The sequence below is a fragment of the Hyperoodon ampullatus genome (assembly GCF_949752795.1).
Source record: "Hyperoodon ampullatus genome assembly, chromosome: 2".
Classification (NCBI taxonomy): Eukaryota; Metazoa; Chordata; class Mammalia; order Artiodactyla; family Ziphiidae; genus Hyperoodon; species Hyperoodon ampullatus.
Genome location: NC_136915.1, coordinates 46,567,478 through 46,593,225, shown reverse-complemented (window position 1 = coordinate 46,593,225; position 25,748 = coordinate 46,567,478). Strand labels below are relative to the sequence as shown.

The 25,748-nt window shown below is 47.1% G+C and overlaps 1 protein-coding gene across 1 annotated transcript; it reads right to left on the bottom strand.

The window, feature by feature from the left end:
* Window positions 1-2,304: 2,304 nt before the first annotated feature.
* MRPL37 (mitochondrial ribosomal protein L37) lies at window positions 2,305-23,762 on the bottom strand. Its single transcript, XM_079728462.1, has 7 exons — window positions 23,402-23,762; window positions 20,061-20,244; window positions 19,851-19,966; window positions 10,043-10,228; window positions 7,692-7,849; window positions 4,406-4,609; window positions 2,305-2,526 (listed from the first exon to the last, which is right to left on the bottom strand). Exons 1-7 carry the CDS (start codon window positions 23,745-23,747, stop codon window positions 2,449-2,451), a joined length of 1,272 nt encoding a protein of 423 aa, XP_079584588.1. The 5' UTR covers window positions 23,748-23,762; the 3' UTR covers window positions 2,305-2,448.
* Between the last annotated feature and the right edge of the window lie 1,986 nt (window positions 23,763-25,748).

Genomic DNA, 25,748 nt, shown 5'->3' with positions numbered 1-25,748 from the left:
GGTGGGGAGGATAAGGTAGGTGGGCGTTTGGGACTTGGGGAGGTAGGCACAGCTCTATGGAGGAAGCAGCTGTCATCACATATGAACTAACCAGTTCTTCACACTACACCACGTGGTGTCTGAGCCTCAGTCTCCTCACCTGCATGGGGAGGATAGAAACGCCAGTCCTGCCTGCCTCACTTTGCAGACCAGCTGCAAGGTGCTTGAAGGGAGAGAGCAGTGGGTGCCAGGCTCCACAGCTTAGCTGCAAGGTCACAGGGGACAGACCAAGGCCAACCACTAGGGCTGTCCTCATTCCAGGGGCTGGGATGAGCACCCAGGCCTGCCCTGTAACACGGGCACCCTTCCAGGGCAGTCCTCAAGCTGCAAGGTCACCTGCTGACGGCCCACTTACTTGCAGCCTCCGACCCACACGCTCAAGACCCAGGCTGGCTTCGCCCTCTCACTCCCCACTCTCCCACCAGTAGCAAGGGGGCTTCCGCCCCCTCAGCCTGGCTTCAAGCCACCACCATCACTCACCCAAGAATGACCGCAATGGCCTCCAGCTCTACTCGGTACAGTCGCCCTGCCAACTCACCCTCCACACGCCCATAGAGTGTTCTTTAAAAAAATCCCTTCGACTCAGCAATTCTGCTTAGGAATTTATCCAATGGCTGCGCTGGCAGAAGTACTCTAAGATACGTGAACAAGGATGCTCACTGCAGCATTATTTGTAATAGCTAACAACTAGAAATAACTCGAATGTCCATCGACAGGTATTAATGCAGCTGCTCAAAAAAACAATATAGCTCATATATGCTGATGGGGCAAGATCCTGCGATCCCAAGGTATTAGGTGAAAAAAGGAAGGTGCAGAATGGTCTATAAATAGGATGACACTAAGCAATGTACATATATGCATCCTTATTATACATATACATTTTAATGGCGCTACATGAGAAACTCTAAGTTGTGGTTACCCTTAGGGAAAAGGACCAGGGTTGCCGTGGGTGGGGGCACAACTTTTATCTGGGGAAGCCTGAAGTGCCAGCATTCAAGGCCCTTGAGAGCTGGCCCCTCCAGCCTCTCCCCCGCCCTCCCTGCGCTCCCCATTTCCAACCACTCCCCAGTGCTCCAGGATCTTTTTCGCCTCCCTGCTTTTGCACACCCGCCGCCTTCCCCAGTAACCCCTTCAAACACACCACCACCAGCCCAATCTGTCCTTTTCCCGGTAAACCCTGCCCCGCCCAGCCTAAAAGGTACCTTGTAAAGTGGAAGGAGCACAACCTGGGAGTCAGGGACACGGGGCTGGAAACAGCACTGTTACGGATGGAGGTGACATGGGCTCCCGGGCCCCTCTTCAGAGTGATCCTCCCACAGCAGGAAGTGTCCTGGCTGCCTGCGCTCAGTAAAGTCCCTCGGGAATCACACTCAGCCCAACAAAGCCACCCCACCCGAGGTCTCTCCCGTACTGGGAGCAGTGTTATCCAGTGACTGGTGACAAGTCACTGGTGTTTGTAGAAAGGCTCAGCACCTCGGCTCCGTGAGGACAACTCTGTTCCGGGGGCCCACGGAGCCGGGAACCAGCCAAGGCCTCAGGTGCAAACTCACTGAGCTCAGTCCCTCCTCCATCCGGTGCTGCTATCATCACTCCCCACAGGTGCTGATCCTCAAGGCTCTCCCCAAGCTTTCCCCTGCAAATCTCCATCTCAGGGTTTCCTAGGGGAGTCGACCTACAACACCAGCTGCGTGACCTTCAGCAATTCCTTACACTATCTGCACCTCCTCATCTACAGGGCCCAGAATGCTGCCCGGCACACAGTAGGAATTCAACACTTTTCTTGAATATGGAAACATTTACCTTGCAAGGGTTTTGTGAGGACTGAACAAGATGCTGTGTATAAGCTGCCTGGCCCAGAGCAGGACTTGATGCTATCTGAACAGAGGCCAGCTGAACCAGGGATGTTCTCAGTCCATTAACCAAGGTACTAGTGAGAAATTTACAATGAATATTCTATTCAGATCTTCTGCAGTCATTGTGGAATGTGTCCACAATTTAAGTAATGCCATAGAACCTAGCGACCATCACAGAACACCTAATATGAAGCAAACAGTGTAGGTCATATTAGCCTCATGTTTCAGATGAAGAAACTGAAACTCAGAGATGAAGATTCTTATTTAAAGTCACAAGGTGGGTCACGGACAAAGCTGGGGTAGGTCAGGTTCCAGGGCCAGCACTTGTGCGGAGGCAGGCTCATGGCAAGGGCCCGCACGCAACTGTGGGTGCCCCTCCTGACGGCACCCCCACAACAAGCACAGGCTCCAGTGCACCGGAAGGGCTCTTTATTGTCAGCGAGACCACCAGCCAAAGGAGCCCTGGGCTCCGAGCAGCCCCAGGCACCACCCAGGCCCCAGGATCCTCAGGGGGAGAGGGACACAGGGAGCTCCAGGCCTCAGAACGGTCCTTGGCTCACACAGCGCCGTGCAAATACAGAGCTAAAAACTTCCTGAATGTCTCTGGCTGGAAACCAGTCGGCCCAACAGGTTCCTGGAAAGAACACAGCCCATTAGGATCCTGCTACTAGGTTTAATGGCAGCAATTAAAACAAAGGTCGGTTTCATGCAAATCCTAAGTGCCTGGATAATAACTGTGTCTTTCTCTCACGACCAAGGAGGAGCGCTGGGGAGCTGGTGCCAAGAGATGCTGGGGGCGCTGGGCTAGCGAGGAGGATATGAAGCATCCCAGAACCTTTCAGCCAAATCGTCTGTTGACATGGCCCAGATCCCTAATCCTGCTCACCTCAACCACCACAAACAAATGTTCTGTTGCCCCTTTTAATTCCCAGGGACAATAATCCCTCACTCCTTCCACACACATGCATCAGGCACCTTCTCTGTATCAGAGCTGTGCCCAGTGCTGGAAACCCAATAATGACTTGAATCTGGCTCCCACCCTCAAGGAGCTTCCAGCCAGGTTTGCAATAGTGATAATACAAGGCGATGGGCCTCATAACAGAAGTAGGAAAAGGATGCTAAGAAAACAGGGGAGAAAATAACTAACTCGTTGACTTCCATGCATGGAAGAGAGCATGTATGAATGGGTCTTAAAGGGCAAGTACAACAGAATGGGCCAGAAAGAAAAAGGAAAGGAGACTTCAGAGAGGCCAGTACATGCACTGGTCCAGAGGCACGAATGAAGGTGGGAAGAGCCAGGGCGAGGCTGGAGCCCAGGGTCCGTGCTGGTGGAGGTGGGGTGGGTGCGGGAAGAGACAGGTAAGGAGGGGTCACGTGACCACACCAGCACAGGCCTGGCACTAAGTCACTATTTTGGAAGGAAGAGGCTGAAAGAAGAGGACCTGAAGACGTGAAGGGGAGAGGGACAGCACAGCTAAGAGCAGAGGGACGCGGAGGAGGCTGGTGTGGCCGCACAGGTGAGGGACAATGAATGGTGTCTGGGGCCAAAGAGAAGGGACCAGACCAGTAGGCATTTCAAGGGTAAACAATATTGACAGACACTGGAGAACTCATCACTCCACTAACATACAGATAATGTTCAAAGGCTCAACAACTACATTTAAACAAATCTACTCAGGCCCTGTGTGGGACATGGCTCGTCAGCCACAGATCCAGCAGCACCCCACTCTGTTCTCTCTCATCCCCCAATCCTGTTTTGTCTCTTCAGAGTGCTTATCACTGCCTGATATTACATTATGATTCTATTTAGATACTGCCACTGCCCACTACACAGAACACAGGCCTGGTCTCTGTCAGCTGAGCACTGAAGGTGCAGCAGGGAGCAACACTGCCATGGAGGAATGAAATGAATGCATCATTCACGGACTCAGCCTTTGAGGAGCTCAGTGCTCGGTTGGACAGAGGAGAAGAACACATAAACAGATAACTATAGGACGGCAGCATGACTGCGCTGTGATGGGGGGACCCAGGGGCTATGGGAATCCACCCAAGGTACTTAAGCAAGGCTGGGATTGGGATGGTGGGTCTTTATGCTAAACCTGGAATGACAAATAGAGGACAAGCAGATGACAGAGAAATGGGGGAGGTTGGGTGGGGGAGAGGGAGGAGGGAGCAAGAAGGAAGCAGCCTCCTCTGTAAAGGGAACAGCACCTACTGGGATCCTGAGCTACTCAGGCAGCAGCGCGTACTGGAGAGCTACAAGGAGCTGGGCATGGTGGGCGCTGGGGAGCGTGGGAGGTGATGTGAAGAGCGGGCTGGGGTCCAGGGTGGAAGGCATTGTTTTAGGTAATGGGCAGGGCTGAAGTATCCCTCCAGGCAGAGGTCCCGAGCGTGAAGACCCTAAAGCCGGGGCCCCACTCACAAGCATCCCGTCAACCCCACGCCAGGCTCACTCTGGGGAGGGTGAGTCCTGGCCCTGGGCCCATCACCAGGCCAGAGGCGGCTGGACTTACCACAACTGTCTTCCTTCTGACCACTGGGAGACACCAAAAATGCTCATAGAGGAGCTGATCCGAGTCTACCCAGACTAGATTCTTGACACCCTCATCAGAGGCCAGATCTGTGGTGTTCAGCTGTAGCACCAGGAACTGGAAGACACGTCCATCAGTGCCCACACTTTGCACGACTACTGGCTGCTCCAAAACCTTAGTGTCGTTCTGAGAGGAAAAGAGGACAAGTAAATCAAATCAGAAATGGTGGGGTAAAAGGAGCAGCACAAACCAGGCAATTTCTAGTTCTGGCCTTTGAAATAACCCCCCACCCCTCTTTAGTGGTTCCCCCCGCAAGACACTGAAAAGAGAATGCGGAGTTGAGGGCACTGTTCAGGGCCAGGCCTTCTCGCCCACACCCAGCCTGGCTCTGCCTGGCCTCAGATGCCTCGTGGCCCCGGGGTACCTGCTCTTCAACTTGAGCACATTAAAGTACTAATTCCTGCCACTGAGAGGTGATTGCCAGGCAAGCTGCACAGTACAGAAGGATGAGCTGGGAGGTTAATGACGGCGAACCCCTCAAACTCATGGCTGTAACCTGACGGTGACAACAGTGACGTCTATCAAATGTTAACCTGGAGGGTCAATTCATATAATATATATAATCTCATTCAGCTCTCACTCCATCTGACAGTTGAGGAAACAGACTGGGTGAGGCAGTGACTCATCTGAAGTCACAACGATGTGTGGCATCAGAACCTACAATGGCTAGTGCTAGACCAGTCACACTTTCCATCTGCCTTACTTTACTCCTCAGGGCTGGGCATCTGGAATGCCCTAAGCCCACCGGCAGGCATCTCACCTGAGCTTCAGCCTCTCAGTGCAACTCTGAGTATACGTCAGATTCCTGAGTGTCCACTCCAGCTGTGTCGGCCCCAGGATTCCACCAGTCAACACATTTGCTGATTACCTCTTTCAATTAGTGCCACTTGGTAACAGTAATACTACTAGCAACCATTTACTGAAGGCCTCTCATGTGCCAGGCATCACACCAGTTCTACATAAAGTCACCTCTAATCTCATAAATCCAGTGGTATATACCCACTTAACAGATGAGAAAACTGAGGTTCAGAGAGGTGGTATAATTTGCTCAAGGTTACGCAGGATCAGACCCCAGGCTATTAAATCACTTGGAATCTTATTGTTCTGGTCTACACCTAGTGTCCCACTGTATCTGATAGTAGCTCCTCTGCCATTCTCAAAAGTATACCAGTCTGGATGACAAATCATGTTCACCCGACTGAGCCTGCAGGAGTCCAGTTTGGTGACTGCTATCCACTGGACAAAGATTCAATAGGCAGGCCCCATGAAGCAAAGCATCCTTGATTCAAAGATGCTGCCTACATTCACCGCTCCAGGGCTGAATCTGACATTAGGAATAGCTAATGTCAGACCTCAGTGTAGGCCACACTGGGACCACTGGCCTTAGAAATACCTGTTTTTAGCTGCATGAGAAATAAAAAAGAAAAGTACCTCTAAGTGTTAGCTGAGAATTCTGTATTGACTCTTATCTCCCTCTACAGATCAATAAAACTGCAGGTAGTACATAAATTTCTCAGCAATTTTACCTTTTACACAGAGGCTCTTCCCATAATTGCTCAACTTCACATCCCCAGGAATAATTTGTACCTGGAGGGGTTGGGGGAGGCCTCCTCTCCTACCCAACTGGGTGGCAATTAGTGACAGCATTGCTACCCATGCTCTGCTGGCACAGAAGCTACAATGAGCCTGCAGGCCTGGGACCTGGCATGTGACTATCTCTGCCTCCCTATCCTTGCCCAGAGTCAGGAGGCAGCATGTCCTTTGAAGCTGGAGAGATCAGGGCTCCAATGCTTGCTTCCCTACTCATTAGCTGTGGGATCTTGGGCAAGTTACCAAACCTTCCAGAGCCTTCAGAAAGTATGTCAGAGAATGGGAATTAAGATAACCTCCCAAGGACTGGGAAGACACAAGAAGGTCATATAAAGATGTGACAGCTGCTAATCTCTTAGCTGTGTGACCTTGGGGAAGTTATTGAGCCTCCCTGAGCCTCAGTTTCTTCATCTGTAAAATGAAGCTAATAGTATCTGCCACGGGGGGTTGCTACAAGGATTAAATAATGCAATGGTTCTCAAATTTTAGTGGAGTGTTTTTCAAACTTGAGCTTGTACCAGCATCACCTGGAGGGCTTGTTAAAACAGACTGCCAGGCCCCACCCCCAGAGCTTCTGATGCAGGATGTCTGGGGTGGGTCTGAGAAGATGCATTTCCAACAAGTCCCCAGATGATGTTCACGCTGCTAATCCATGACCATATTTTGAGAACCACTGCTATAAAGAGCCCTAATTAAATGTTTGGCATGTAGCAGATGCTCAATACAGGCAAGGTCCATACTACTCTCTATCTCATTAGGCTAATCACACTGTACTTACCTGAGACCAAGTAAGATGGGAAACAGAACATTCTGAAGTTCATCACTCCTCCAGGAGGGACTTAGGCTCTAATCAAGACCTGGGAGCCCGACAGCAGCCCTCAAAATCATCCCTCCCCTCCCGCCCCACAACACATACAGAAACCCAGGGATCTGGTGTCCCAGGCCTGCTTGGGGACTCCCATGTTGCCATCCCCTTCCTGGAGGCCTTCGCTCCCCCGCCAGGCTTTCCTCCAATCGTGGGACAGCACTGTGTGACAACCACTCAGCCTGCATTCTGTAACATCTAGGTCCCTGAGACCTCCTCTTAGAATCAAAGGGCTACCATCCAAGTGGTATCTTGGGTCCTCAGAACCTGTCCTGAGTGGGCAGGCAGGTCTGGGCCATCTCCTGCTTCACTTCCTCCTGCCTACCCGATGGAGCCTTGTGCTCTGGGCTCCAACAGTACATAACAGAGGCAGTGTGCTGGAGCACAGACAACTGAAGCCTTAGGAGTTGGGTTCACCTAGTCCCAATCCTTTCTCCACCACTTACTGCTCTGTAATGCTGGACAAGCCTCCCTGGGATTCAGAGGCATAATCTGAAAAATGGCGATCGCGATGAAACCTTGTGGGTTACTGTGATAAAAAAAAAAATGAGGCATCTTACGTTAAAGACAAGCACATCGTAGGCCCCCAGCAGATGGCAGCTCATCTCTGTAGGGTGAGTGGAAGTGCCTCTCCCTAAAACTCCTCAGTCAAGCAAAAAAATAAATCCCTCCATGCCCCCTTTCCTTTGAGTAGTGTAAGGCAGGAAACCAACACAATGTAAGGCAGCTTGGTGGTCTTCTCCACATACGTACCCCATAGAGGAGCCGAGCCTGAGCCAGGGCATTGCCAAAGGCAAACAGGATCATCTTGGCCCGCAGCTGATCTGGTTGAAAGCGGTGTGGTCGTAAATTGGCTGACTCCAGCAAATACAGGGTATGGGGATAGGGGTAAGGATAACCCTCCCGGAATCCTGCAAGACATGTCATCATGTGGAGGGGTAGAAGAGATTAATCAGCCTGCCCCAAAGCCTCAGGGGAGCCACCCGACCTCAGCTTAGTGCCAGGCACGACAGAGACTCAGTAGAGGTAGATATTATCACTATAGCTTAGGGGCTGGCAAACGTCAAACTGCCAGCCTAATCTGGCCCATTTTTGAAAATAAAATTTTTACTGGAGCACACCCACACCCACTCATTTACATATGTCTATTATGTAGCTGTGACGGAGACCATACGTGGCTTGCAAAACCTAAAATACCATTTGGTTCTTTACAGAAAATGTTTGCCAACCTGTTCCAGGTGATTCTTGCAGGCTAGCTCTAACTCCACCCCTTTCTCACTCATTCAAGCACACAGATGATAGTGATATTAGAAGGATAACCTGAAATCTATGGTAATTATTTTTTTAAGAAGCACATCACTTGCAAAATTCAATACTTGATTATTAGTAACAAATGACTTGCCTCATACCTCACAACACTATGCTGAGCATCAAAGTTCAGCACTTGTTCATCTCAGCCACAACCCTGCCAGGTCACCACTGCTTCCCCTACATGGCCATGAGCAAACCCTCGGAGGCTGGGGGCTTCTAGAGTGAGTGACCTGGATTAGCGAAAGTGGGTGAAACAGAGTCAGAAAGAGGCTGGGAAAGTGTGGGCTCTGAAAATCCCAGAGAAGAGCACGACTTAAGAAAAAGAGACATGACTTTCCTGTCTGCCTCAGCTCCTCCGCACGTGTGAGTACCCAGCACTCACTCTCTGCCAAGCTCTAACACAGGAACCACGAACAGAGCCCACGTGGTGCCTGCCGCTGCCTTTGAGGGGCTCACCAAGTCTAGAGGGGAGACAGACAGGAAAACTGATCACATCCACACAAAGGGACATGTCAAGACATGAGGGAAGCCAGGGGGCTGTGTGAGGACAGACGAAAGGCCCCTGACCAGACTGCGAGGTTGCAGAGCATTTCTGGGAAGAGTGAGTCCTAAGATGAATTGTGAGGCTGGAGAGAGGGTTAGAGGGCAGATGTGAAGGCCTTCATGTGATAAGCTAAGGAGTTCAAACTTTATCCAACAGGCAATGGGGAGGTGGGCACGGAGAGCAATGGGATTAAATCTGTGTTCTGTAAAGACTACTCTGGGGCTTCCCTGGTGGCACAGTGGTTGAGAATCCACCTGCCAATGCAGGGGAGACATGGGTTCGATCCCTGGTCCGGGAAGATCCCACATGCCACGGAGCAACTAAGCCCGTGAGCCACAACTACTGAGCCTGCGCTCTAGAGTCTGCAAGCCACAACTACTGAGCCTGTGTGCCACAACTACTGAAGCCCACACGCCCTAGTGCCCGTGCTCTGCAACAAGAGAAGCCACCGCAACGAAGAGTAGCCCCCACTCTCCACAACTAGAGAAAGCCCGCATGCAGCAACGAAGACTCAATGCAGCCAAAAATAAATAAATAAATTTATAAAACAAACAAACAAACAAAAGACTACTCTGGAACGGTGAACTAGAGGGACCAGAGAGAAAAACAGCCTGGGTCAGACTAACCGGTCGAGAGGTTGTGGTAATAGGCTGGATGAGAGACAGTAGGGACTGACCGAGGTGTAGCTGTGGAAAGGGAGAGAGGTTAAGGAGAAAGGTGCTGCCTTAATGACTGAGTGGATGGCAGGAACTGCAGGCCTGCGCAGCCTGACTCCCTAGTTTCTGTCTTGGCTCACTGGGGAGGTGGTGGTGCTTTATTTGATGGAGGTGGGATGAAGAGCCCCATTCAAGGACTGTGGGGCTTCCTCCATCCTAGCAGGAGGTTGGCAGAGTTTACAGGGTACACAGAGAGGGGGTGCCTTTCAAGGGAACTATGAATAAAGGAAACATCTGATGCCTGGTCAAAAGCCCCTCAAGCTACCCATTATAACTGATGTAACAGAATTACTTCTCAGGGGTCAAAAGTAAAGTCAGCCTTTGAGCCAATCCAAACCTCCCTGAGTCTCAGTTTTCTTGCCTATAAAATGGGGTTTACTGGTACCTATCTCACAGGGCTGCTACATGGCTCTTAGGAGAAAATGCACATGAGGTGCCTAGCAGATACTAAGCACTCAGTGTTTCCTTTCTCTTTGCAGAAAGCTTGTCCCTCATCTGCACATTGCCTAAAAGTCAAAGGCTTTGATACTTACCTGTGTCGTCCTTCACATCATAAACATTGCATTCCTGAAGACCCAAAGTGGGAGATATGGGATAGAAGGTCTCAAGAACATGGTTCTTAGTAGCTTCTACTTCCTCTCGGGAGGCTATGGGGGGCAGAGGATCCTTGGCATTCAGTCGGGCTCCACTGGAACCATGGACCTGAATAAGAGTAGACTCTAAAGGGGGAGAAAAACGATTAGTCTAACCTGGTCTAAAGCCTTAGCGAGGCAAAGTCTAAAGTTTTCATCCTGCCATGCTCCTCAAGTCTTTTACAGCTTTACTATCTAATCTGCCTCATCACAGAAAACAGAACTTTGGAAATTCATCCTTGTGCTTATCATGTAAGCAGGTGAGCCTCCTTCACTTGATGTCCGGGTGCCATCCTCTGCCTCTGCTTCTGCTGGGCCTTGGAGTAGAAAAGGAAACATCAGATCCAAAGGACTGAGTGGCCTGGCTGAAGTCACAGAACAAGCATGTAACAGGACTGGAGTTGAAATGAAGGTCACATCATTCCTAATCTAGTGATCTTCATTCTAAAGAATAGAAGGGGACATGAGAACAAGATGGTGGAGAAGGACCTGAGCTCACCTCCTCTCACAAAAACACCAAAACAACTAACTGTTGGGCTTCCCTGGTGGTGCAGTGGTTGACAGTCCGCCTGCCAATGCAGGGAACACGGGTTCGTGCCCCGGTCCGGGAGGATCCCACATGCCGTGGAGGGGCTGGGCCCATGAACCTTGGCCGCTGAGCCTGCGCATCCGGAGCCTGTGCTCCGCAATGGGAGAGCCCGCAACAGTGAGAGGCCCACGTACTGCAAAAAAAAAAATACAACAACAAAAAAAACAACTAACTGCTGAACAACCATCGACAAAAAAGGACTGGAACCTACCAAAAAAGATATTCTACTTCTAAAGACAAAGAAGAAGCCACAACAAGATGGTTGGAGGGGTGCATTCGAAATACAATTAAATCCCACATCCACTGAGTGGGCGACTCACAGACTGGAAAATAATTACATCACAGAGGTTCTCCCACAGGAGTGAGAGTTCTGAGCCCCACAAAAGGCTCCTCAGTCTGGGGGTCTGGCATCAGGAGGAGGAATCCCCAGAGCATTTGGCTTTGAAGGCCAGTAGGGCTTGCGTGCAGGAACTCGACAGGACTGGGAGAAAAAGAAATGCCACTCTTGGAAGGCGGACACAGGGTCTCGTGTGCACCAGGACCCAGGGGAAAAAGCATTGACCTCATAGGAGCCTGGGCCAGACCCACCTGCTGATCTTAGAGGGTCTCCTGGGGAAGTGGGGGGCCGGGGGGCAGCTGTGGCTCACAGCGGGGTCAAGGACACTGGTGGCAGAGGTACTGGAGAGTACTCATTGGCGTGAGCTGTCCTGGAGGCCACCATTTTGATGCCAAGGCCTGACCCCACCCAACAGCCCACAGGCTCCAGGGCTGGGATGCCTCCAGTCAAACAACCAACAGGGCGGGAACACAGCCCCGCCCATCAGCACACAGGCTGCTTAAAGTCTTCCTCAGCCCACAGCCCCCTCTAAACACACCCCTTGACACAGCCCTGCCCGCCAGAGGGACAAGACCCAGAGACACCCACCAGTGGGCGAGCACCAGTCCCTCCCACGAGGAAGCCTGCACAAGCCTACATGTAAGAATGGACACTATAAAACTCTTAGAGGAAAACATAGGAAGAACACTCTGACATAAATTGAAGCAATATCTTTTTTGATCCACCTCCTAGAGTAATGAAAATAAAAACAAAACAAATTGGAAACTAATCGAACTTAAAAGCTTTTGCACAGTAAAGGAAACCATAAACAAAACAAAAAGACAACACACAGAATGGGAAAAAGTATTTGCAAACGATGCGACTGGCAAGGGATTAATCTCCAAAATATACAAACAGCTCATGCAGCTCAATATCAAAAAAAACAACCCAATCAAAAAATGAGAAGATCTAAATAGACGTTTCTCCAAAGAAGACATACAGATGAACAAAAAGCACATGAAAAGATACTCAACATCACTAATTATTAGAGAAATGCAAATCAAAACTATTAAGAGGTAGCACCTCACACCAGTCAGAATGGCCATCATCAAAGTCTACAAACAGGAACTTCCCTGGTGGCACAGTGATTGAGAGTCTGCCCACCAATGCAGGGGACACGGGTTTGAACCCTGGTCTGGGAGGATCCCACATGCCACGGAGCAACTGAACCCATGCGCCACAGCAGCTGAGCCTGCGCTCTGCAGCCCGCGAGCCACAGCTACTGAGCCCGTGTGCCACAACTGCTCAGGCCCGCACTCCTGGAGGCTGTGCTTGGCAACAGGAGAGGCCACTGCAATGAGAGGTCCGTGCACCACAATGAAGAGTAGCCCCCGCTCACCACAACTAGAGGGAGCCCGCGCACAGCAGCAAGGGCCCAATGCAGCCAAAAATAAATAATACAATAAGTAAATTAAAAAAACAGTCTACAAACAATAAATGCTGGAGAGGGTGTGGAGAAAAGGGAACCCTCCTACACTGTTTATGGGAATGTAACTTGGTACAGCCACTATGGAGAACAGTATGGAGGTTCCTTAAAAAACTAAAGATAGAGCTACTACCGTATGATCCAGCAATCCCACTCCTGGGCATATATCCAGAGAAAATCATACTTCCAAAAGATACACGCACCCCAGTGTTCACTGCAGCACTATTTACAATAGCCAAGACGTGGAAGCAACCTAAATTTCCATCAACAGAGGAATGGATAAAAAAGATACATATATACAGTGGAATAATGGTACATATATACAATGGAATATCACTCAGCCATAAAAAAGAATGAAATAATACCATTTGTGCAAGATGGATGGGCCTAGAGATTATCATACTAAGTGAAGTAAGTCAGAGAAAGACAAGTATCATATGATATCACTTTTATGTGGAATCTAAAAAAATGACACAAATGAACTTATTTACAAAACAGAAACAGACTCACAGACTTAGAAACAAACTAATGGTTACCAAAGGGGAAAGGTGGGGGGTAGGGATAAATTAGGTGGTTGGAATGAACATATATATACTACTATATATAAAACAGATAATCAGGGGCTTCCCTGGTGGTGCAGGGGTTGAGAATCTGCCTGCCAATGCAGGGGACACGGGTTCGAGCCCTGGTCCAGGAAGATCCCACATGCCACGGAGCAACTAAGCCCGTGTGCCACAACTACTGAGCCTATGCGTCTGGAGCCTCAACAGAGGCCACGACAGTGAGAGGCCCGCGCACCGCGATGAAGAGTGGCCCCCGCTCGCCGCAACTAGAGAAAGCCCTCGCACAGAAACGAAGACCCAACACAGCCATAGATAGATAGATAGATAAATAGATAAATAAATAAATAAATAAATAAATAAAACCTCACCTCCTCTAGGAAGCCTCCCCCAATTCTTTCCATAAAAAAAAAAAAAAGAAAAACAGATAATCAACAAGGACCTACTGCAATAACGTATATAAGAAAAGAATCTGAATAGATATATGTATATGTATAACTAAATCACTTTGATACACACCTGAAACTAACAAAACATTGTAAGTCAACTATACTGCAATATAAAATTAAAAATTAAAAAAAAGGATTAGTTAAGAATAGTTTTTATCCTAAAATAAAAAATAAAAAAAACATTTGTTAAGGTGTTAATCCCGGGTTTCTTGAGAGAGGGACTGACCAATGCACTCTTCTTCCTGTGTTCTCTTTCCAATGAGCCTTGAGGCCTGGGGATCTCTGTGGGCTCAGAGGCTGTGGGTTCAGACCTTCCCAGGCACCTGCGTTAAGCTGGGGACGCAGAAATGAGTGACAGTAACTCTCTGCTTTCACGGAGCTGGCTAGGGAGTACAACAAAAGTATGAAGCACACTCAGAGATAGCAGAGGTGGGGAAAACTGACCTCTTCTGGGATGCCTGAGAAGCTTCCTGAAGGAACCAATGCCTCTAAACTTGCTTCTGAAAGATGGATAAGAGCAGAGCTTCTCAACATTGGCGCTCTTCACATTTTGGACAAGGTAATTCTTTGGTGAGGGAGGCTGTCCTATGCACTGTATATATCTGGCAGCATCCCTGGCCTCTACTCACTAGATGCCAATAGAACTTCCACTACCAGCCCCGGCTCTGGTTCAAGTTATGACAAACAAAAATGTCTCCAGACAATACCAAATCCCCCCTAGAGGGTAAAACCGCCCTTGTTTGAAAACTGCTGTGTCAAGAGTTTGCCAGGCAAAGAAAAGGGAGGAAACTGTTCTAGTGAAGGAGGAGTAACATGTTCCACAACACAAAGCATGCTGCTCCATGGCAGAGCTTAGGGAAATAAGTCCAGATAACTGGAGTATGATATGGTAGGAAGGAGGGATGGAGAGAGAGAAGTACTGAAACTACAGGCTAAGGAGAAAGGCTACCAAATCCAGGAAAAGGGCCAGATTGCCCTCAACAGCTCAGAGTAAAAAAAAAAAAAAAAAAATAGAGCCAGTCAGAAAGCCTCACTTAAGTCAGATTAGCATATTTGCCACAGGGAGACACAGGTGTATGAGGAAATGAATTGACATCTGACTGAGCAGCAAGCCTGCTTGCTGTGAATGTGTCCAGATGCCCTTCATAGAGGTCCCCACAGGAGGCCAAATGCCATCTGGAAAGACTCCTGGGGAATGGCCTCCTAAGGATTCTCCGTGGGGTCAAACCTTCCTCATGGTGCTTGGGTTTTGAGAAATACAAACCAAATACTACAAATCTCAATGTGATGGTAACTGACCAAGGCTGATGATCCTATCTGTCTAAAAACTGGTTCAGCCATAGCAAAGATCAATAAAACTAAAAGTTGGTTCTTTGAGAAGATAAACAAAATTGATAAACCTTTAGCCAGACTCATCAAGAAAAAAAGGGAGAGGACTCAAATCAATGAAATTAGAAATGAAAAAGGAGAGATTACAACTGACACTGCAGAAATACAAAAGATCATAAGAGACTGCTACAAGCAACTATATGCCAATAAAATGGACAACCTGGAAGAAATGGACAAATTCTTGGAAAAGTACAACCTTCCAAGATTGAACCAGGAAGAATTAGAAAATATAAACAGACCAATCACAGGTAATGAAATTGAAACTGTAATTAAAAATCTTCCAACAAACAAAAGTCTACGACCAGATGGCTTCACAGGTGAATTCTACCAAACATTTAGAGAAGAGTTAACATCTATCCTTCTCAAACTCTTCCAAAAAATTGCAGAGAGGAACACTCCCAAACTCTTTCTATGAGGCCACCATCACCCTGATACCAAAACCAGACAAAGATATCACAAAAAAAGAAAATTACAGACCAATATCACTGATGAAGATAGACTCAAAAATCCTCAACAAAATACTAGCAAACAGAATCCAACAACACATTAAAAGGATCATACACCATGATCAAGTGGGATTTATCCCAGGGACGCAAGGATTCTTCAGTATACGCAAATCAATGTGATACACCGCATTAAAAAATTAAAGAATAAAAACCATATGATCATTTCAGTAGATGCAGAAAAAGCTTTTGACAAAATTCAACATGCATTTATGATAAAAACTCTCCAGAAAGTGGGCACAGAGGGAACCTACCTCAACATAATAAGAGCCATATACAGCAAACCCACAGCAAACATCATTCTCAGTGGTAAAAAACTGAAAGCATTTCCTCTAAAATCAGGAACAAGACAAGGATGTCCACTCTCGCCACTATTATTCAACACAGTATTGGAAGTCCTAGCCAAAGCAACCAGAGAAGGAAAAGAAATAAGAGGAATACAAACTGGAAAAGAAGAAGTAAAACTGTCACTGTTTGCTGATGACATGATGCTATACATAGAAAATCCTAAAGATGCCACCAGAAAACTACTAGAACTAATCAATGAATTTGGTAAGGTTGCAGGATACAAAATTAATGCACAGGAATCTCTTGCATTCCTATACACTAACAATGAAAGATCAGAAAATTAAGGAAACAATCCCATTTACCATCGCAAGAAAAAGAATAAAATACCTAGGAATAAAACCTACCTAAGGAAGCAAAAGACCTGTACTCAGAAAACTGTAAAACACTGATGAAAGAAATCAAAGATAACATAAACAGATGGAAAGATAAACCATGATCCTGGATTGGAAGAATCAATATTGTGAAAATGACTGTACTACCCAAAGCAATCTACAGGTTCAATGCAATCCCTATCAAATTACCAATGGCATTTTTCAGAGAACTAGAACAAGAAATTTTACAATCTGTATGGAAATACAAAAGACCCCAAATAGCCAAAGCAATCTTAAGAAAGAAAAACAGAACTGGAGGAATCAGGCTCCTTGACTTCAGACTATTCTACAAAGCTACAGTAATCAAGACAGTATGGTACTGGCACAAAAACAGAAATACAGATCAATGGAACAGGATAGAAAGCCCAGAGATAAACCCACGCACATATGGTCACCTTATCTTTGACAAAGGAGGCAAGAATATACAGCAGGGAAAAGACAGCCCTTCAATGAGTGGTGCTCGGAAAAATGGATGGGTACATGTAAAAGAATGAAATTAGAACACACCCTAATGCCATAAACAAAAATAAACTCAAAATGGATTAAAAACCTACATGTAAGGCCAAACACTATAAATCTCTTAGAGGAAAACATAGGCAGAACACTCCATGACATAAATCACAGCAAAATCCTTTTTGACCCACCTCCTAGAGCAAAGGAAATAAAAGAAAAATAAACTAATGAAACTTAAAAGCTTTTGCACAGCAAAGGAAGCCATACACAAGACAAAAAGACAGCCCTCAGAATGGGAGAAAATATTTGCAAATGAAGCAACTGACAAATGATTATCTCCAAAATATACAAGCAGCTCATGCAACTCAATATCACAAAAACAAACAACCTAATCCAAAAATGGGTGGAAGACCTAAATAGACATTTCTCCAAAGAAGACATACAGATGGCCAACAAATACAAGAAAAGATGCTTAACATCACTAATCACTAGAGAAATGCAAATCAAAACCACAATGAGGTATCACCTCACACTGGTCAGAACAGCCATCATTAAAAAATCTAGAAACAATAAATGCTGGAGAGGGTGTGGAGAAAAGGAAACCCTCACACACTGTTGGTGGGAATGTAAATTGATACAGCCACTATGGAGAACAGTATGGAGGTTCCTTAGAAAACTAAAAATAGGACTATCACATGACCCAGCAATCCCACTACTGGGCATATACCCCGAGAAAACCATAATTAAAAAAGATACAGGTGGGCTTCCCTGGTGGCGCAGTGGTTGAGGGTCCACCTGCCGAGGCAGGGCACAGGGGTTCATGCCCCGGTCCGGGAGGATTCCACATGCTGCGGAGCAGCTGGGCCCGTGAGCCATGGCCGTTGAGCCTGCGCGTCTGGAGCCTGTGCTCCGCAATGGGAGAGGCCACAGCGGTGAGAGGCCCACATACCACAAAAAAAAAAAAAAAAAAAAAAAAAAAGATACAGGTACCACAATGTTCACTGCAGCACTATTTACAATAGCCAGGACATGGAAGCAACCTAAATGTGCATCAACAGGTGAATGGATAAAGAAGATGTGGCACATATATACAATGGAATATTACTCAGCCATAAAAAGGAATGAAATTGAGTTATTTGTAGTGAGGTGGATGGACCTAGAATCTGTCATACAGTGAAGTCAGTCAGAAAGAGAAAAACAAATACAGCATGCTAACGCATATACATGGAATTTAAAAAAGCAGTACCGATGAACCTAGTGGCAGGGCAGGAATAAAGACACAGACATAAAAGAACGGACTTGAGGGCACGGGTCGGGGGGAAGGGGAAGCTGGGATGAAGTGAGAGAGTATACACTACCAAATGTAAAATGGATGGCTAGTGGGAAGCTGCTGCATAGCACAAGGAGATCAACTTGATGCTTTGTGACGACCTAGAGGGATGGGATAGGGAGGGTGGGAGGGAGGCTCAAGAGGGAGGGGATATGGGGATGTATGTATACATATAGCTAATTCACTTTGTTGTACAGCAGAAACTAACACAACATTGTAAAGCATTTATACTCCAATAAAGATGTGGGGGAAAAAAAATTGGTTTGGCCAACAGCACTGTCATTTAATTAGCATGTGTCCTCCCTTACTTGGTATGCAAACATCATACCCACACCTCAAGAACAGTTTTCTCAAGTATTTCCTGTTTCCTCACACATAATGTGAAAGGAAGATAAATGTGCCTGGACCTCTCCTAACCTTGGGTTTTAGATTCTCCCCACAGACCACTCTACTGTGGTTTCCAATTCAATTCCCTCCACATCCCTCCTCCAGCAACAGCTCCAAATGGGGCAGTTTAATTAGAGGTAATACTTGATAATGGGCCAACAAGTACTCCTCTATTAATGAGGTTCACTAACTTCCTTAGTGGTGCCATTACCTCTACAAAGCTGACTCCTTGCCAGGAAGTCCATACTCAAAGGGCAAGTTGGAGAAACCTGACCAAGCAGATGTCCTGAAAACCCCAAATTACTCCACAGCTGGTTTCCCTGCTCCAGGATTCCACCAAAGACAGCACTTGTGATCTCAGAACATCCCTAAAACATCTGAGATTTGGTATTAATTCACCCGTCCCTTCAGTCAGCACCTTTTGTGTGGCATGAACTGTAGACACTGGGGACAAAAATGAATATGACACAGTCTCTACCATCAGAAGTTCAGTTTAGTGGGGCAGACAGAAAAGATGTTAGATAATCACAATATAGTATAATGTGTGTCATGATAAAAGTAGGGATATGGACACAAGGAGCACAGAGCTAACCTGTGGATTCACATGGGAAGGGGGCTTGAGCTGAGTCATGCAGACACGTAGAATTTAGTCAAATGAGGAAAGAAGAAAAGAGCATTCCAGACAGAACGTACAGCACATGCAAAGGCAAAGCTTGATGCCAAAAAGCTGCAAGTGGCTAAGTGTAAACTGGGAATGGATGTGGGGGCAGGAGAGCAGGAGATAAGACTAGAAAGACCAGGTGGTGGCCAAATCACAGAAAGCCTTGGATACCACGATAAATGGTCAAGCTATTGCGAGACAATAAAGGATTTGAAACAGGGAAGGGACATAAGACAACCTGCACTTTAGAAAGATCATTCTAGCAGCTATGTGGAAAATGGATTTGGAAAATGAGAAAAGCATGAATGGAGTAAGAAGGCTCTTGCAGTAGAATACGAGCTTTGGAGTGCAGATTGTATGTTTTATTACTTCCTTATCTTCAACATTTAGGCACTGAGAGGCACTCAACAGATACGGTTTGAATTAAGTCTTGAAAAGAAATGATTAAAAAAGAAAACAGTTGGGGCTTCCGTGGTGGCGCAGTGGTTGAGAGTCCACCTGCCGATGCAGGGGACATGGGTTTGTGCCCCGGTCCGGGAAGATGCCACATGCCGCGGAGCAGCTGGACCCGTGAGCCATGGCCGCTGAGCCTGTGCATCCGGAGCCTGTGCTCCGCAACGGGAGAGGCCACAACAGTGAGAGGCCCGTGTACCGCAAAAAAAAAAAAGAAAAAAGAAAAAGGCTGGGTTATGGCTAATGAAATGACACTGAGGATGTCATTTCAATGTCTGAGCCACAAAACTGGACCATGAAGGATGGGAGTGAGAATAGGTATGGCAGCAGGGAAGGGAATATAAGCTGGTGATGGGGCTAAGAGCAGAAAGACAATGAACAGACAAAGGCTTTCTGCTATACAGGAGGACCAACCTCGATTCCAAGTGGTGGATAACGTGTTGTTTTGGGCACAGATCCGTCTGGCCAGAGAAGGATGCTTGAGAATCTGGGATTTACACAGCTGTATCAGACTGTCCACAATGACTGGGCTTGGAGAAAAGAAGAGACATTTGGAGATGTAAAGCAACAGGCTGACTCCAAGATCCATCAGTTGGAAACCTTATTGACTTGGGGGAGACTTACCAGTAGGTCTCTCTCTTGGGGATGTCTTCAGTAGAGTGCCAGAGACGAGCGTGAAAGATCACATTCAGAACACATTCATCTTGGTTCTCTATGTGGTTCCTTGGATCGTCAGCAAGGCTAAGCACTTTCTCAGGAAGGCCTTCTATTAGCTTGGTCTTGGTAAGCCAGAGAGCCTGCTTTACACCTTTAGAGTCATCAGTCACAAAAAACCAAAACCAAAAAAAAAAAATCATTCAGGAAGAGATGCTTACCCCTGCCGGGTAGCATTTTGGGGAAAAAGCAGCCTTGAGAGAGAGATGGGATTTGTTCCGACATCTGAGGGGTCAGAACTAAAATAAAGAGAAGCTATGAGAGCCAGATTTCAACTCAGCTTCAGGAATGACTATCTAAAGACAGTTAACAGTTGATTGAGGCAGTGAGTACTTGCCCCAGGAGGAATTCAAACAGCCACTAAGATGGCTGAGATCATGAGGCTGAATCTTGCAGGCAAGGATTTGTTTGTTACCTGCAGAATTCAGACCCCAGATTACAGGACTAGATCAATAGATGCCAACCTCTCAAAACCTAGATCCTTTCTATTAACCCACACCCTAGTCCCTGACTGGAAAAGCTCATGTCTGCCAAATATACGTCATTTAACAGATATGGGCCCAGGATTAAGTGCGTACTGTTCTATCAAGGGAAAGAGCTTTTGGAAATTATGGAAATAACTTCTGGATCATGAATAACTTGAGGAGCCCTGAGTTTGGGAGCACTAGATAATCTTTTGCATCTGACTCTGAGATTCTGTAACAAGCTATTTTATAAGCAGATTTTTGTATGAAGCCCTATGAAATGTACTGCTGTATTCGTCAAAAGAATCATACTGAGGATCCTGCTCAATTTATTATGCAGGGTCCTCCCTGAGACCTTCTGAACGTCTCCCTGGTCTCTGTACAGGAAGGTTGGGCTTTTCCTGGGTAGAGTACTGTTTTGTCTTTTGGACATGGTGAATTGCATAACTCACAATGTTTCTCTATACGAGGGGTCAAACTTTTTCTTAAAGGGCCAGACAGTAAATATTTTCAGCTTCTGGGCCGCACAGTCTCTGTCATAACTACTCAGCTCTGCCACTGTAGCACGAAAGCAGCCATAGGTAATAAGTAAACAGGTGTGCATGGTTTCGCTATAATAAAGCTATTTATAGAAACAGGCAACTGGCCTAGTCAGCAGACCCCATCTCTGTACCATTTGTTGACTGCTAGCAAGCTGAGAGTCAACTTTGGGGCTCCCCTGGACAAGTACAGCCTCACAGAATGGATTTTTTGTATTCATTGTTTCATTTTTCCTTTGTGCTGATCCCCTCACCTATTTTTAATTTAATCTGGCTGTGCTACAAAATTTCTGTAAGATGCCCAAAATACTCTTCAGGAAAAGAAGGAGTATAAATAAACTAAAAGATTGGATTCAGAGTGCTTAGTCTCTAAAAACTAAACTAATTTAATGCCCTTACTCTCAGCGGGATGGGCTGTGGTGCAGGCTACTCATCCCAGTTGAAAAAACATCACTCGACTCAGAAATATATCTTCATTTGAAAAACTATGTCTGGGATTAAAGCAAATTTAGCACACTTTGAGGGAAACACCCTCAGACAATTTCTTCTGTGGTGATAAATGAAAGGTAATGAGACCTTTCACTTTAAGGCTCATACGACATCAGAAACACAAATATTTAGAAATGTTAACTTCTGGATTTTGTGGTGCAGCAGAAAGAACCCTGGACTGGGGGTCGGGTAACCTGACTTTTAGTCCCAACACTGCCACTGTTCCTTAAACTTGAAAATGCATAAAATACTAAGAATTTATGGTTCACTAGTATATGAATAATATGTAAGAGCTGTCATTTACTGAACATTACCATCTACTCAGGAGCTTTAACTACAAGTTGGATGGGATTTTATGGAATGGAGGATGAAACTCAAGAGACTAAGGAATTTGTTTCAAGTCCCAAACCTCGTAAGCAATGGGGCTGGGAGGAGAACCTGAGTCTGTCTATGTTAAAGCCCATGATCTCTCCATTACCCCAATCTGCTTATCTAGCCCTGTATCTTGCAGTTTTATTACAGACTTTACAGAACCTCTCTGCATATGGTGAAAGCATAGGGTTTGTTTTCAGCCTAGTCAAACAAGTTAACCTTAACTTCTAAGACACAGCTAATGCATTTCATCCACATGGTAATGTTACCAGGGTCACTCAAGGGTGCCAAGTCTTGTGAGGTCCTTCACAGCACCCTGTGAGGATACTGGAAGTGTTTAAAGGCCAAAAAAACAGCTTTCAGGAATGGGTTTGAGCAGCTTAAGAGGCTGGCCAGTTGACATAAGTTTTTTTCAAACCTGGGATTTATTATCTGGCTTAGTCCCCAAATCCTGCCAGGTCTCTTTCTTTCCTAATTACTTACTGGAAAATTCTGCTCCCACTTACCTGGACCATTTTGTGTTTTCAGGACCTGTCCTAACCCCACTCTGATTTAGGGACTAAGGAAGAATGAGGAGGAAAAAATGGGTAAGAGGACTCTCAATAAACAACCCCTTCCAGGGACTCTGGAACATAATTTCTGGTACTGCCCCAGACATACAGATGGTTTTGGCTAAAGTCATTTTGACCTGTTCTTAGTGAGAGTGAAAGGGAGCAGAAGTGGACTAGATGGATTTTAGGTCCAGATCCTTTCCCTGAAAACATCTCAGCTCTGACCGTTGACAAAGGACATCGACCTGGGCAACCAGAGGTGTAGCCCTGGCTTCACTAGTAACCCACAGTGCACCTGTGAGCAGATCACTGGCAAATCACTTCCCCTCTGTCACAATTACCAATCCTAATTACCAATTAACTTGATTGACTAGCCTGAAATGAGGCGATAGGCCTGCAGATTAAGTACTGTTTCTGTTGTCTCTTTGCACTATAATCCCCCTCCAACTAGTTCTCAAACATAGTTACATCTCCAGGGTGCAAGAGCTGGGTCAATGTGAACCACCTAGTCAAAACCACTCATTTCACAGGAAATGGAGGCTCAGGAAGCTTCAGTCACTTGCCCAAAATCACACAGAGGGTGAGGGGCAGGGCTAGGCCTAGAAACCAGATCTTTTCACTTGGCCACTAAAACTCTAATACTCCCTCACACATACTGCTATTTACATCTCACTTAATCCTAACAATTCGCATAAGATGAGAATCAATATCGGGCCATTTCGCAGACGGAGAAACCGAGACCCACAGAGTTTCAGCGTCTTGCCCAAGGCCACAGAAGGTCGGGGTCAGTGCTGGTAGAGGACCAAGGTCCCCTCCCGCCCGTCCTGGGGCCTCACCCTCAAGGAGGCGGCAACGCTGGTGGAAAAGGTAGCAGGCCTGGTCTTTGTACAGCGGGTGCTCGTGAAGCGGGGGCAAGCGGCGGAACTTCGAGGGCGTCCAGCCAGGGTCCCAGGGCGGGAAGATTGGCCGCGCCAGACCGGGCATAAAGTGCATCTTCCCCGCGTAGGTGATGGGCTCCAGTCCAGGAATCTCGTACACTCTGTCCGGGGGAGGAGGCTCGGGCTTCCGCGTGGAGCGCACGCCCCACTCGTATGCCCCGCGTCTTGGGGCCCCCCAGCTCCCAAGACCGAGCCGCCCGGGGCGAGCAAGCGCCAGCCTTGCTGACCTCGACGCCAACGCCATACCGATCCGGTCTCTTCAAGACCTCCACCTGGACGCCGCCATCTTCCCGCGCTCAAGGCCTGCTGGGAACGAAAGCAGCCGAACGCCGAGACTCGTTTTATGAGTGGCAGCCACTTTAACCAATCATCGTCAGGACATCCTTGTCTTGCCCCACCCTGCAGGCCGTCAGCAATTTCCCACAGGTGGAACCCTGCCCGCCTCCCCGGGGAAGCGCAGGAGGGTAGGTGAGTGGTTGTGATGGGGAGGGCGACTCGGAGAAGAGATTAAGGACTTCAGGCCTGAACTCGGGACAGCCTTGATCGCTTACGAGCAATTGGAGCTTGGGCAGGGCACTTCCTTCTGAGACTTAAAGTCACTTGCTGTAAAAATAGCGATAGAAATGCCTAAACTAGCGCATCCGCTCAGCACCCGGCGCGCGGTGGGTACGCCGTAAATTTCCTTGCCTCTCCAGCTCTTCTCACGCGGAGCCTGAGTGTGGCCCTTGCACCACGCCGACCGCGCTGCACTGCACGCCTCCTCCCAGCGCCCAAAGTGAGTTCCTTTCCTCGGAATGTCGCGTTTCGCCTCCTGGAAGCAGGGCCAGAGCGGCGGAGGTGTACCTTGCTCCTTGCGCAGCACGTATTTATCAAATGCCCACTGAGTGTCAGGCACTGCTGAGCATCGGGTTTACACTGGTGAATAAAACAGATGTGCGATGTAGAGCGTACAGTTTAGTGGGAGATGCAGACAGAAAGCAAGTAAAGTAAATAAATAGCAATTGCAACACACACCCACACTTCATATCCCTTTTCCCCAGTTACTTTTCTCTTCAGTATTTACCACTAACATAACATGTTTTCTATTTTGATCTTATTTAATCATGCTCTCACTGGAATATAAGATCCATGAGTGCAAGGGTTTTTGTTTCTTCACTGCTGTGAAGCCTGCTCCTAGACCAGTACCTGGCACATAGTAAATACATGTTTAATGAATGAATACATAATAATGTGATGAATAAGCAAATAGGGTACCTTCTAGAGAATGAGAAGGGGGTGGTTCAGGGAGGGCTCTGAGGGCAGGTGACCTTGAAGCAAGGCCTGAGGGTGAGGAGAGTCATCCAGGCAGAGGCAACAACATGTCAAGGCCTGGCTTCTTAGACTGAAAAGGTAGAGGCTGAGAGAAGATGTGAACCTGGTCTTTAAAATTCATGACTGACGTGGCCAGCTTCTCTACTAATTTCCAAAATACTAGGGAGAGTGGGATTAGTAAAACATGGGGAAAGTAAATTTAAGGCAAAGAAGGCTAAATAACCCTCACACTGTACAGCAGTTTACAGTTAATAGGGCTCCTTCACTTACCTCACTTTATCTCTGAAAAACCTTTGGGAAGTAAGAAGTCAGCATATAGAGGGAATCAGATCTCATTCACTCTTAATACAAACCTGGTACATAACATGCAAGAAAAATGGGTTGAACTGATGTGACACCAAGCTAGGCTGCAAGCTCTGTGAAGGTAGAGCCCATGTTTTATTAACCTCTGCTGTATCCCAGCACCTAGCACTGTGCCTGGCTCCCAGACCTTATATGTAAACTGAGTACTCACCACTCACCTGAGCCTTCCATATGCCAGGCCTGTGCATGGTGGTAGAATACAGAAAGAATAAGATACCATGCTTGTCCTCAACGGGTTCTCCACCTGCTAAGCCTTCCTGAAATCACAGAGCCAGCAGTAGAACCAGGTTTCCTTTCCTCTAAAGAGAAACCTTTCCTCTATAAGAGAAAGATTTATTGCACACAAAGGAACTACCCTTCTAAAACCAATGATAGTAAGTGGTAAGAGAATTTGGACAAGTTCTGATCAGGAGAACACTGGGCACCACACAAGGAAATGGGATTGTATCTAGTAGGCAGTGGGGAGTTATTGAAGCTTGCTAAGCAGGGGACTGTTGTGATCAGAGCTGGTGGGAGGTATGCTGATTGATGGTGTACGGGGAGACTGGAAGCACATTGTTTGGGCCCATGG